The 14,027-nt window shown below is 40.9% G+C and overlaps 1 protein-coding gene across 2 annotated transcripts in view; it reads right to left on the reverse strand.

The window, feature by feature from the left end:
* Positions 1–1,013: 1,013 nt before the first annotated feature.
* RIMS2 (regulating synaptic membrane exocytosis 2) overlaps positions 1,014–14,027 on the reverse strand; it is a 364,820-nt gene continuing 351,806 nt past the window's right edge. For both annotated transcript variants that reach the window (XM_045805820.2, XM_087864679.1), the window contains 5 exons: positions 10,298–10,439; positions 6,343–6,455; positions 5,915–6,016; positions 4,316–4,455; positions 1,014–3,892 (listed from right to left, as the gene is read on the reverse strand). In XM_045805820.2, coding sequence (XP_045661776.1) covers positions 3,674–3,892; positions 4,316–4,455; positions 5,915–6,016; positions 6,343–6,455; positions 10,298–10,439 — 716 coding nt within the window. In that variant the 3' untranslated portion in view covers positions 1,014–3,673. The remainder of the gene's footprint in view (positions 3,893–4,315; positions 4,456–5,914; positions 6,017–6,342; positions 6,456–10,297; positions 10,440–14,027) is intronic.

Genomic DNA, 14,027 nt, shown 5'->3' on the forward strand with positions numbered 1-14,027 from the left:
TGTGGCGCCTCGATCGGGAGTTCCGGGAAAGGGAAGGCGTTGGCACCCACAGCAGTCCTGTTGTCCGGGATTAGTCGGGAACTGTGGGAGAGGAGCTCCGTCCTGAGCAGGGAGTTGCAGGGAGGGCCCAGCGCGGATCAGTTCTGAGGACGGAGAAGGGCTTTTCGGGAGCGGGGATATGAGAAAGGCAAGGGGATGGTTATAATAGGAGTGCGTGAGCAGCAAAGAAACAGCTCATTGGAGTAGGAGGTGTATATTGAATAGCGAAAAGTCATCTGGGACAGGCATGGAGGACTGAGCTGAAATGGAGTCCTCGGAAATAGAAGAAATGGCTATTTCCAAGAACGGCGAGAGGACTAGGTTTGGATTTGTAATAACTAAGCTCCCTTTTACATTTAGAGCCAGGCAGGACTTGTATCAGAACTCTGCTGGGGTTTTTTCCTCGAGTTTGAGGAACTGCCCTAGAAGGAGCTGGAGAAACCCTCCATCCAGAGCCACAGGGACAGGTCGTTACACATCACGTTAGCACAGGTGTCTCCCCAGCTGAAAATGCACCCTCGACCCCCCACAGAGCTGCAGTGACACACCAGCCCAAAACCCACCGTCACTCTTGTCACCTTCACCCAGGAAATGGCACAGTCTGCGTGGGGTTCTCCAGGACCGCCATCCGTGGAGGTGACGCTGACTCAGAAACAGCACTCAGTTCACTCACAGACTCTGGGAGCTGCTGAGTCATTAACAGAAAGCACCTCAAACCGGAACACACGCCCCACGCCCTGCACAGAATAACCACCTTTTTGAAAAGTGGCAACTTTTAATGCTGCGAGCAGCGATCCTGTGGCACTTTGAAAACACGCTCTACTGAGGGCTATTTGCTAAGACCAGCAGTCTGCCTCTCTCATGGAGAAGTAAGAAAAGATGATTTCGTTGTTTTGAAACGATGCGTGAGTTCAGGGAAAGCTGCAGCAGGTGTGGGATGGGGAGAAAAGTCAGAGAAAGCCGTGCATACGACGTCTGTAAAGAAAATGTTTTATTTAAAGTGTTAAATACCATCACCAGAATGAATTTGATTTACATTAGTTGGTGTTCATTACAGGACTAATCTGCCCCCCTTTTTTTTTTCCAACTGGAATTCCCTTTACTTTTAAAACATACTATGTACAGGGCAGCAATGGTCACTGGAATAGTGCTATTTACACGACTAAACCACAAGTCGAGGTGCAGACATGTGAAAATTAAAAAAAAATACACCAACTTTTTAAATAAATACTGCATAATGACAAGTATGTACAAATATTCCATACAGTCATGTCCTTCTTATTAAAATTAGAAATAATTTATATAGGAATATGCACAAAAGATTATGTGACTGCAATCTTAGTATCAGGAAACTGGTAAACGTTTATTCTAAGGGAGAGTATAGACACTATAGGTCTATTAAATCAATTGCTGCTGGTACACAAGTGTCTAAATTATTTCCATAAAGTTTTATTCGTTCTTTTGACAACTTTACCTGGGTCCATCGGAGATCTCAGAAGGTCAAGACAGTCTCCACGTATCGCACCACAGAAAGAGAAGGCATTTTTAGTGATACTCATTTTAACTTTTGCACCATATCAAGCATGATAGTTTTTAATGGTCAGCATGGAATTTAAAAAGGAGAAAAAAAGAAAAAAAAGAAGAAAGCAATTTTTGTGCATGGCCTTAAACAGTATGTATGTGGATTTCAAAAGTTACTGCAAGAAATTAAAATCAACCTGTAAGAATGTGTTATCAAAGTGTACATAAAGAAATGGAAAAGTATGGGTGGCTTTATTATATTAACCAGTGACTTTTCCTCTCAGTAGCGGAACTTAAGAGAAACTTGACCTTGCAGCACCACCCAATGGTAATAACTATCTGTAAAACCAAAGGCAGGGGTTTGACCCTAGGGGATTTGTGGTATAGACTTTGGTGATGGCATCAAAGAACTATTAATAGGCAGACTGACTTTCTTTGAGTCACCTAAAAATTGGAGCTTTAAAATTATTTGTTGCATATTTATGTTTACTATATTTCTTTAGAAATATAATTTGTGAAAAATTGTATTTTACTACAGAAAAATGAATTAATAAACAGCCCTGTGTTTCAGGCTCCAAATTTTTCGCAGTGTTTTTCTATTCACATAGTAAATGGAAAGTGGCTAAAGAAATTGCTTTAATTAATTAAAAAACAAAACCAAAGACCTTCTAGAAATAATACTTTAACCCCTGTATGAATAATGCTGGTGCTAAAAACAAATTTATTAGACATTACAATGGCCACATGATTTTAGGGTTTTCCTGTAAACTGAACTTTGCACGTGAAAAGAAAAAGTACCATGCACTGTACAATAAATTGCAAAAGTTCAAATATCTTCTTTATCAAATACATGCTGACTTACTTTAATGCACTCCCAAGTCATGTTGCAAATCCTTTCAACATGCTTGATATAAAGAAAGCTCTTAGTTTTTTTTTCCCCCTTGAGAAATTCATAAATTCAGAAGCATCTACAGCTCTGAATCAAACATGGGGTATAAGGAGTATCAGGTCAAAAACTTGTAATCTTTTAGTATAATGGTCACTCTGGTAGGGAGAAAGAAAATAAAAGATTAAAAGAGAAAAGAGGAAAAGTGAGACAGAGAAGAGGAAGAAAGATGTGAACAATTTGTACATATCGAACTTCATAAGATTTGTATATTTAACATGGAAATAAATTGAATATAGTATGCTTATTTGTCACATAAAGAGAATTTTAAGTATCTTCTAGAAAGTATTCTCATTTGTAATGTCTGCCAAAACACAGACTATGATTAAAGAATAACATGGTGTGTCTTTGTATCACCCTGTTGCATTCTCTCCCCTTTTTAAAACCATGCAATAGTGAAATTTATTTTTAAAAATAATATAAATTGTTGAAAATGGCTGATTTTTATTCTTTTTTTTTTTGCAAGTTGCAGCCCCAAGAAAATAATTTAAGTATTCAGCTAATCTGTGTCCATGCAAAAAAAGTTTCTTTAATTTCATTCAGTACAGTGAAGCCACAGAATTTTGTTTTTCAGAGTCCAACACATCGTGGCGTTAGTGAATGGCGTGCCTGCTGGAGCTCTGAAGTCGGCCGCTGCTCACGCTGGACGGGCTGCCCCTGGTCACGTGCAGAGGAGGGCTGACGTCTGTCCCGGACCACTTCTTTGGTCTCCTGCTTTTCACCTGATGCTTTCTAGGACTTCACTCCTTGACTTGTAACATGGCTTAATGACTGTATAGCTCCATTTCTGTGGCATAACAGGGCTTTGGGGTCAGAGAAATGAAGAAAAAGGAACGATAAAAATAGAAAGGTGCCATTGAAAAGGGCTTTTGTTGCATGAAACTGACTGATTCTTTGAGATTAATCCATGGCTTCAGATTGGACCGAAATTCGAGTGTTATTGAACTCCAAACCTGATAGTTCTTCATAACTCTGCTCTTTCACCTGAGGGCCATCTTTAGGGCACAATGTGTGCAACTTCCTCTGAGAACACAGGATCGCTTTGTATCCCTAGAAACAGGCTCAGAAGACACAACATTAAGCATGCAGTGTTACCAGGGTTCGCGACCTGTGGATTTTTTTTTTTTTTTTGTAACGCTGGTTGCTATGACAACAGTTCTACAGCTGCTATGAACGAGAGTAAGAAGGTCCGGTTGAACTTTCCAGAGAGGATTGGGAAGCTCTTCTTGTCAGAGGGGCCAAGGTTGGATCTACTAGGGAGGAAGGGGGGAAAAGTTTGAACCATCCAATCACCATATTGGATAGCTCCAGTTCATCTAAAAGTATCTGGGCCACTCCCATAAAGGATTTGTGATCCATGCGGCCATAATCGCCCCAGACAATGATCTGTTGGCAAAATAAAAAGAAGAGTAAGGTCAGTATAGTTATGTACATGGAACCTTGTAAACTAAAACACATTCGGTTAATGTGCTATCATCAAACGTCAAGTTAAATAGTTGTATTTTAACTGCTGGTATAGTGGTCTTTAACTACTAGAAGCCAAAGGCACATGAGGAAAAGTGTACTGGGGGGTTCAGATACTAAGCAGTCCAGGGGGACTGGAGTTTGTGTATGATGGGGGTTGGCAAGTCTCTAGTTCACTAGAAAGGAAACAACAGTGTCTACGGCTTGATAGCACTTGCCACTGCTTGGACATTTCCCAAGAATTTCAGCGGTGAGCAACGGAAGAGAATGCGTGAGACATGCGGGTCCAAGTCTGAGTCCATGAAAATACTTTCTTATGTGAGGGAGAAACCATTCAGTGAATACCTGTAAAACCTTCCCTTGGGGACTTTCTTCGAAAGATAATAGCTGTTGGTAAAGGGGTTCCAGTGTTTTTCTTGCCACCTTTGTTTTCTTTTTGGCTATGCAGACTCCGTTATCCAACAGATACACCTTTACATATGGTGCTTGGGAAAGAACACACACAGAGGAGGGTTAGGTGACGAGCCACGGTTGTGGAATACACAACCCACAGGCGACGCCTGCAACTGCTTAGTTCTAGGCCAGAAGAGCTAGCAATGAAAAGTTGCTCATCTTTCCACACGATGTCAAAAATCATTAGATAAATAATAGGTACCTATCCGCCATTCAGGTAGTTCAGGCAATATTAACTCAGAGGCTACTCTGAGTTCATTACTATTTCGCGATCAGATGGTTATATAGATTTGAACACGGCATTAACTAAGGTGAAATGCCTCCAGCCCCTACCAACATTCAAGAGAGAGGTCTTACTCAGTCTTTTATTTGTCGGCACTTAAATCTAAGTAAACATGCTTGAGACGATATCATCTCATAAATCAATTATAATATAAATAATCTAATTTCTATAATATATAAATACGTAATATAATTATATAACGTAAATAATAAGTATAAGTTTTTATAAATAACAATCCCTTATTACTCAAAAGGGTTTATTTTTTGGTGGTGGCGTGGGTACAAGGCAGGGGTGGGGTTTGATGTCATACGTTCACATAAGCTGGGAAGAGGCAACAAATTATGAAATGCATGGGTTGAAATGTATCTGACTCTTGATACAAGCATTTCCATGCAGGTACAAACGATGGTATTCTTTACAGCACAGTGGGTCAACTAGCTCCAAGGCCTTTGTAAACACAACTGACTTAATCACCCTGGGAGGTTGTACACGTTATCATTTAGAACTTCCACAAGGACAGGGAAGTTAGGAAATTCAAAATTACACTTCAGTCCGTGGAGGTGCTGAGGTGAGAACCCGAATTTCAGAATCCTCACGAATCGTTTCACACACCAGATCTCTGTTTAGTACATCTCTGCACAGGGGATCTGGAGCCCGTGTCATTTTCCACGGCCCCAGGCACCTTAGATTATGACATTTCAGTATGAAACGTGTGACATCGCAATACAAATTGATAAAGCTGCCTCGCTTTCTTTGTAAGCTACAGGAAGTAAGAGTCAGTCTAATTAGAATGTCCTGTATACAAAGGCTTATGCTGCTTTGGAAACCTGTATCTATTTTTATTCTCATGCAGAGCTTTAAGAATTCCCAAGGAGAATTTTGAAGCCCCAGATAAAGTAAAGAAGAACACAAAATATCAGCTAATAAGGAAAAGAAATTCTTATGTATGTGTTTATTTTGCGAGGGTTCCTACTACATATGTACTTAACTTCATAAGGTTAACTTAATTATAACCTCAATGATCCCTACCAGACCACCTTCACTGCACGCTCACTTAAGATAAACACACAAACTACTACAGATAACAGCTTCATATATTAGCATCCTTAATTATCTAAAAATGAAGTTTTCTGCATCTAATCAAAAACAAAGTCTCTGTATTGAAAAGTACGCATTAGAAATAATAGAAGAATCTCTTCTGTTATTACCTGGCAGTGTCTTGGAACCTGGTTTTACAACAAGGCCACGAGCCCGAATGATTTCCACCTCCAACTGTCCCTTTTTGTCCATCATTCCTACCTGAATGTCACCTAATGGTGTGTGAGGAAGAAACAGACAGACCTTAGTGTACAAATGCAGTAAGAAACAGGCTTGTGCCAAAGATCTTGGTTTTATATCATTTCATCATTTCCCATATATTTTCCTAAATTCAAATATACTTAAAATTCTATCAATGATCTCTTACTTTAAAAGGTGTATCAACTAACCTGGAAAAAAATCGGTTAAAATTTTTTTGTTGGTAAAATAAAAATACTTATTTCTGTGACAATATTTTTAAAGAGCCCATGAAACTAGAGAATGTAATTTTCAATAATCTAAAGGAGAAACAATGAAATCACATGACTGAAATTCTTACCCATTGCAGGTGTAGCCAGAGTCTGGCGTCCCACTAGCTGGGCAGGGCCAAGGCCATCCAGGAAATCGCTGAACTGGCTATCAGAGGCCAGGCGGACACCGGGGAAAATCAGGCTAAAAGCAAAATAACATATAGGATTAAACCCTCAACCCATTTACTTTCAGGCAGCTCGGGTTTCCCTCTTGCCCCCTTTCGGGGTAGGAGCAGTGGGTACCGTGATTTTGCCACTTATATTAATTGGATCCCAGCACCCCGCTCCATCTCCCATGGCTCATCCTTTCTTATTCTCCAGCAGCCCATGTAGGTCACCAGAGGCACCTGCCCCACTGTCTTGCAGGCTGCTGGTGTACGTGTCTTTCTCCCTGTCTGGAGGGCATGCGCTGTGATTTCTACGGTAGCACTCGGTACCTAGTGAGCACTGACTCCATGACAGGCATAATCGGATTTAATCCTTTCGGCTGCACTAGGAGATAGATTCCATTATCCTGTTTTATAGATGAAGAAACTCTTCTAGATCATTCCCATCAGTACACAAACACACCGTTACTCTTCCACACTAAAAAAAAAAAAAATCTTCCACCTTAAAAAAATTCCCTAAAAAAAAAAATCCCTTTCCTAACTCCACTTCCTTCTCCAGCTCCCACCCCATTTCTCTACTCAAAGCTCCTTGAGAGAATTTACTCTATGTATTATCTTCAATCTCTTTTTTCTTGTTTTCCCTTGAAACTCTATTCAGTTTTTCCTTGCTCTCTTGCTTGCTTGATTTTTCTCCACTCTACCCAAATTTCTCTGACCGAGGTTACCTAGGGTCACGTGGGAAACCCAACTGCTCATACTCAGCACTTGTCTGATTTCACATGGTAGCATCAGCTGACACAGTCAAACCCTCCCTCTTCCTTGAAACACTTTGTCCACTTTGCTTCCCAGACCCTCTGCTTCCCTGGTTGTCCTCTTTGGCCACTCTACCTCAGTCTCTGTCATTGGTTCTACCACTAAACATGGGGAACTCGATCCTTTGACTTCTTATTTTTTCTGCATGCCCCGATCTCCCTGGTAATCTCATGCGGTGTCACGGTTTTAAATGCCATCTATGCTGATATGGCCTAGATTGCCATCTCCAGCTTGGACCACAGACCTGTATGCGGTCTGCCTTGTCTACATGTCTGCTCGGATATCTACTATGCAACTGATATTCAATTTGTCCCAGACTGACTCCCAGCCTCGGAACAAGCAGAAAGCCAAAGTCTGTTCCTCTCAGGGGATTTCATCTTAAATGGCAACTTCATTCTTTCAATTGTCCAGCCTGGGGTAGTCTTTCCCCTTTGTTACGAACTGAATCTTGTCCCCCCACCAATGCATATGTTGAAGCTTTAGCCCCCAAATGACTGCACTGGAGATAGGGTCTTGAAAGAGGTGATTATGGTTAAATGAGATCATAAGGGTGGGGCCCTAATCTAATGTGACTGGTATCCTTATAAGAAGAACAAGAGAGGGGTATGCATGCACAGAAGAAATACCATGTGAGCACACTGAGCAGGAGGCCATCTGCAGCCAAGGAGATAGCCCTCAGGAGAAACCAAACCTGGTAACACCTTGATCTTGGACTTCGAGCCTCCAGAACTATGAGAAAATCCATTTCTGTTGTTCAAGCTACCCAATCTTCAGTATTTCGTTAGGGCAGCCCTAGCAAATGAATACACCCCTTTCTCTCATTACTCACATCAGATTATCAATAAATCTTATTGGCTCTACTGTCAAAATGCATCCAGAATCTGACCTCGCTAATGCTCCCACTGGGGTCTGAGCCTTTATCTTCTTCTTCTTCTTCTTTTTTTTTAAGATTTTATTTATTTATTCGACAGAGATAAAGACAGCCAGCGAGAGAGGGAACACAAGCAGGGGGAGTGGGAGAGGAAGAAGCAGGCTCATAGCGGAGGAGCCTGATGTGGGGCTCGATCCCATAACACCGGGATCACGCCCTGAGCCGAAGGCAGACGCTTAACCGCTGTGCCACCCAGGCGCCCTTGAGCCTTTATCTTCTATCTGCAGTATTACTGAACAGCCCTCTGAATGACCCCTCTGTGGCCAGATTTACTGTCCACCCCACAGCAATCAGAATGGTCTGTTAAAATTCAAGTCGGGTAATATCTGGACTTTGCTCAAATCCTCCATTGGTTTCTCGTCCCTCTCAGAGTAAAAGCAAAGTCTTCACAATGCTATTATAAAGATGATAGGAGCTGTTTCCCCCCGCCCCCATCTTAATTCCTACTCCTGCCCTTTGTGCACAGTGCTGCCCTCCCCACTGCTGATGCCAGGCAAACTGCCTTCAGCATGGCTTCAGCCTGGAATGTTCTTCCCTCGAATGTCCATTCTTCAAATCTTTACCCAAATACATCTTTTTCCCTGTCTACCCTACATAAAACCCACCCTTACCCTCTCTCATCTCTCTCCCTTTCTTTCTTTTTCTCTTTAGCACTTACACTACCTAATCTACTATATATTCTATGAATTTTCCTTATATATACATATTAACAACTTTTCTTACTTATTGTCCATCTTATCTACTAAACTGTAAGTTTGGTGCGGGTAGGGTTTTTTCGTTTTTTTTTGTTTCTATTTTGTTCACCGATACATCTCCAGCCCCTAGAAACATGCCAGGAATTAAGCACTTAATAAATACTTGTTAAGCAAAATCAATTCATTAAAATGAAACTGGGAAAAGTTAAACAATTTGCTCAAGTTTCCACAGTACCGGAAAACAGATGAGAACTTAGGCCTATGTGATTTTAAAGCCCATGGTGTTAACCACTAACTGATTTTGGCCCCTTGTATGACTTACATCCCTAACTCAGCATAGTGCCTAGAACACTGGAAGGCGTGGAGATATTTGTTGAATGAATTTACAAGTACTCAACCCATTTTTCCCATAAGATATAAATATCTGGGGTGCCGGGGGCCACAGTTTGGACATTTCTGAATCCCTAACAGTGTCTAACACAGCACTCTGCAATGATGAAAGCTCATTTTTCAATTGCTTCTCCATCTCTTTTAAGACTTCCTTGATTAACATCAAATCTGTTTCTTCCCCCAACGTAAATCCCCAAATATATGGTTAATCCAAGTATTTTAATTAGTATCCCATATAACCTTTTTGATAAATATATGGAAACCATATACATCTCCTGTACTTATACGATTGTTCTAGACAAATGTTCCCTGTGGCACATCACCAATACTCTGCCTCACGTCTGGCCACATGTATGTTGTCTAAACGCCTGAAGCTTCCATGCTGATGACACAGTGAGGTCAGTAAACCCCACTTTCCTCTATTCACCTCCTTTATGCACCATCTATGGACCTGTCGTTGCTGATTATTGTCAATGTGTTGGTGACAGGGCTGTACAATCATGACAAATGCTTTAAAAATACCCTAGCCACAGCCGATTCAAGGAAAAGCTACATGCCGACTACATACAGGGCTCACAACTTCCTCTGTGGCATCGCCTCTCTCTGAACTGCCTATTAGTTCATGGAATGAAGTATGTGTCAAGTATTATAGAATTCTTAGTAATAACTCTTCAGAGCAAAGACTATAGAGATTAGCAGTGTCCACGTGGTGTGGCACAAATGCTTGCTCTTTCTGTGCTTCTATGTATTATTTCAAGCCAGGGCAAACTTTTACGTGCACGTATTGTGACGCTCACATTTTAGCGTCTTGCTATTAAAGCAAAACACTTTATCCCCAAACCTATTTTCCTTGACATAAAAAGCCAGATATGTCCCATTATCTCCGTGGTAGGTGAGCAGAAGTTCTCTTCACAGCAAATCAGCCAGTGGAAATGAAAATGACACTCTCGAAAGTGTGAGTTAGCTCCTGGGAAAGCACAGAGAGACAGAGAGAAGATGGTCCCGGCAAGGCATGGAGAGACACCAGCTCGTGGCCGGCCTCACTCACTTTCCTTCCGAGCTATAGCTGTTCATGCTGCCGTCGGTAGATTCTCGGCTTGCCTGGCGAGTCATCCAGTTCCTCATTTCCACAGCCAGGCCCGTTTCCGTGCTTCTCTGGACGGTGCTCCGTAGCTTTTTACCTCCTGCTTCTGCACAGACAGAAAACAAGAAGCCTGAGAGCTTCTGTCATCACCATCTGGTAACGAGAAGCACTCAGCCAACGTGCTGAAGGTCCTCAGACGGACAGAACGGCATAAAGACGAAGGGCTCTTGTTAAGGAGACACAGAGGAAAGTATTTCAAACAATGCCTTGTTGAGTGGGATGAAAATATTCTAAAACAATCTTCAAGAAGCACAAAATACCATTGTTTTATTTCCATTTAAAGCAGTGTTCAAGTTGGTTACGAAAGGAACAAAATGGTTCAACGTAAGGAAAACGAAATAAGCTTTGTTTTCATTGTAATATTTAAATACAATGTTAATTTATGCCAATCCTTCTCTTTTTCCTTTCTTTTGATCATAGTGAAATGATTAGGCCTTGACTTTATTCCCAAAGAACAGGGGATGAGTAAACCTCAATTCTAGCCTTAACTCTCACACAAAAACCTGATTTTGTAGGGTGATCAATACTAGAAGGCAAAGAAAGCCATACAAAGGAGATAACCTGTCTGACATATTTTCACATCTGTCGGTAACTTTCAGAGAGACTCCCAAAGGGAATGCAAAAACCCAGCAACAGCATGTGAAAAGAGCCTTCTAATTTGGGATCATGGGTAGTCATGTCCTTAAGGACCTTTTATAGCTTGAATATGAGATCTACTTACAGAAGCCAATGAGAAGACCAAACAGGCCACTGAGTCAGAGACCACAGATGTGACAGAGTGTAAGAAGTGCGAGTGATTTGGTGAAGTCAGGGAGGAAGGAGCTTGACAGAGGGAGTGGGATTTTAGCTGGGCTTGAGAAATGGGCACACTGGGACCTAAGAGGCAAGAAGGAAGTGTTTTGGGTCAAGGGAAGGGCCTGGAAAAAGGCATGAAGGCAGGAAAACCCATGTGCAGTTGAGGGATGATGCAAATAACCAGATGTAGAGTAATGGTGAGGGAGCATCACACCAGAACCTGAGCCCAGAACACAAAGGGCCTTGCCTGTCAGAATGTAGAGCATAGGGACGCCTAAAGCTAGAACAACAGGTGACAGTCCAAACTATTTGTCTTAATTTACTTCTTGTCAGGCCTAAATATTTATCTACATTGACCACGCATACTATTAGCTTTTTGAGAAATGGTAAGCTCTTTTAATGCCTGGTATTAATAATTTTATTTTAGATCAATAAACACATGCTGATATTGACCTTGACTTCCTGAAGTTCCTCCCGCCGCACCTCTTATAATATTTGCTCACCATTTTGAAACACTGCTTTAAATTTCATCTATTCTCTACTTCTAATCTCGATATACATCAAAATGCTCTAAAAAGTTTATATCAAATATAAGTTATGACTTCTCTACAGCTCAGTTCCATAATCTAAGGCTGATATTTTAGAAAATTAATAGTAAACATGTTGTACTGATATGAACTATAAGAGAATCTAAAGTATCCCTTATGGATGAGGAAAGGCCCTTCTTTACAGAGAAATATTAGTTATATTTAATATATAATTAATACATTCAATAAGTGTAAAAGGAATGATAAAAATTTGACCAATTTGCAACCTCGAATGGAATAAATGATTCAGATAAAGCACATCAATGGATACTAACAGCATTAGATGAAAGGATATTCACATGAGCCAATAAATAAATAAATAAATAAATAAATAAATAAATAAATAAATCATTCCATAATTTAGTTCTACTTGTTAAAGGTAAACATGGGCTTTAACTCTGGGAGACCAGCCAGCTATCGCCATCTTAATCAAGTGATCATACTTAGTAGCACTAATAGCGGGGCTGTCGTAGGTGCCTCCTGATGTAAGATACACACTACCACCTACCAAGTTAGTCCAGACAAAAATACACAAACTATTTCTAATTAGGTCTTTGAAACCAACTTTTTCTTTTCTAAAACACAGAGGACATAGTAAAGATAAATGACACAACTAAAAAAAAAAATCAGACAAACGCAGAACAAGGGGTTTTGTTCAAGGGAATTTGCTTAGTTTCTTTAAAAAGTTAACATCATGAAAACAAACACATAAACTAACAAGGTAGGGGAATTGGTCCAGATTTTAAAACACCACAGAGATGTAACCATGAAATGCTACGAGTATACTTTGGTTTCTTTTTGGGGAAAAAACAAAACAAGAAAGCCTAAAAGCAAAACACTCTAACAACGGTTTTAGGACAAAGGAAAATTTGAACATGGACTGGATATTAGAATAAGAAAATTGTCAATTTTCCTAGGTAGTGACATGTACTATAAAAAATTTCCTTATCATTAGAGATAACATGCTGAAGTACTTAGACCTGAAACATTATATTGTCTGCAACTTGCTTTCAAATAGTAGAGCAGAAAATACACATACACCCAAAAAAGAGAAAATGTTTTTAGAAAAAGAATGGGGGTGAAGAAGAGATCCTTGGTACTCAAAAATTTAATATTCATGATTATTTGACGGTGATCTCCAAACGGCCACATCCAAAAGTCATACAATTCTGTTCAGGTGTGCCCTGGAATCATGGAAGGTGCTAGGCTGTTGTGCAGGAGCTGGCCAAGGGCTAGGTCCTGGTCTGTCCATGCAGCTGTACTGTTCTCTTCCCATGAAGAACGCCCGTGTGAAAAATCACCTCCGAGTGAGCCGCACCACGGCAGCGAAGCTGGAAGACGTGGAATGAGGGTATATACAGGAGACATGGGACTTTCAAAGGAAACAGGATTCCTAAAGGTGTCAGGACATAACGTCTGACTTCACCGCAGCAAGAGTGACTTGAAAACCTGCCGTTACAGGGGGATGAGAACCAGCTACCATTTGTCAAAGAATAACAGTACAATGAACGTGTCATCCTTGTGTTTACAGACCTTTCTACCTGCATTCTCTTCAGAACTCTCACAAGCCCCATCTTACAAACACAGAATCCACGGGCCCTGGCAGCTTACCCAGAAAGTAACACAACTGAAGTTTATAAACAGTTCCCTGACTCCAGATTCTCCACTACTCACTGATTTGTTGTCAGAATATAGCCAATGGGTAGCCCGTGCGGCTAACTCTGTAACTGCCTGTGGAAGGGGTTGCCCGTGAGGAGGGGCTGGTGGAGTGGAAAGAGCAGAGCACAGTGAGGGGCTCAGGCCCTGGTATCAGACTGTTTCTCTTTGAATCCCCACTTCACCGTACACAAGCTGGTGACACTGAACCCGTTACTTAGCCCCTCTGTGACTCAGTTTTTTCAAACTGTGAAATTGCAAAGACAGTAATGCCTACCTCATAGAATTTTTGTGAGGATAAGAAAATATATTTAAAGTGCTTAGGATAGTGCCTGACACATAGAAAATCACTAATTAATAGTACTGTCATTACTATTACTACCTGTTATGGAATCAGAAACGTATCTTCCAGGCCAATCTCTACCACTGACTCTGTGGCCCTCTCTGAGTCATATCCTGAGTCTCTAGCTCCTCATTTATGAAACAGGCAGGGAATGGGGGTGTGGTGACAGATGATCTCTGCTGTCTTTTAGCTATAAAGTCTATGAGTTTGCATCATTAGTGTATGACCAAGATCATGATTAATGGCAGACATG

This window comes from Ursus americanus, chromosome 9 (assembly GCF_024610735.1).
Source record: "Ursus americanus isolate L20-20 chromosome 9, mUrsAme1.1.p, whole genome shotgun sequence".
Lineage (NCBI taxonomy): Eukaryota > Metazoa > Chordata > Mammalia > Carnivora > Ursidae > Ursus > Ursus americanus.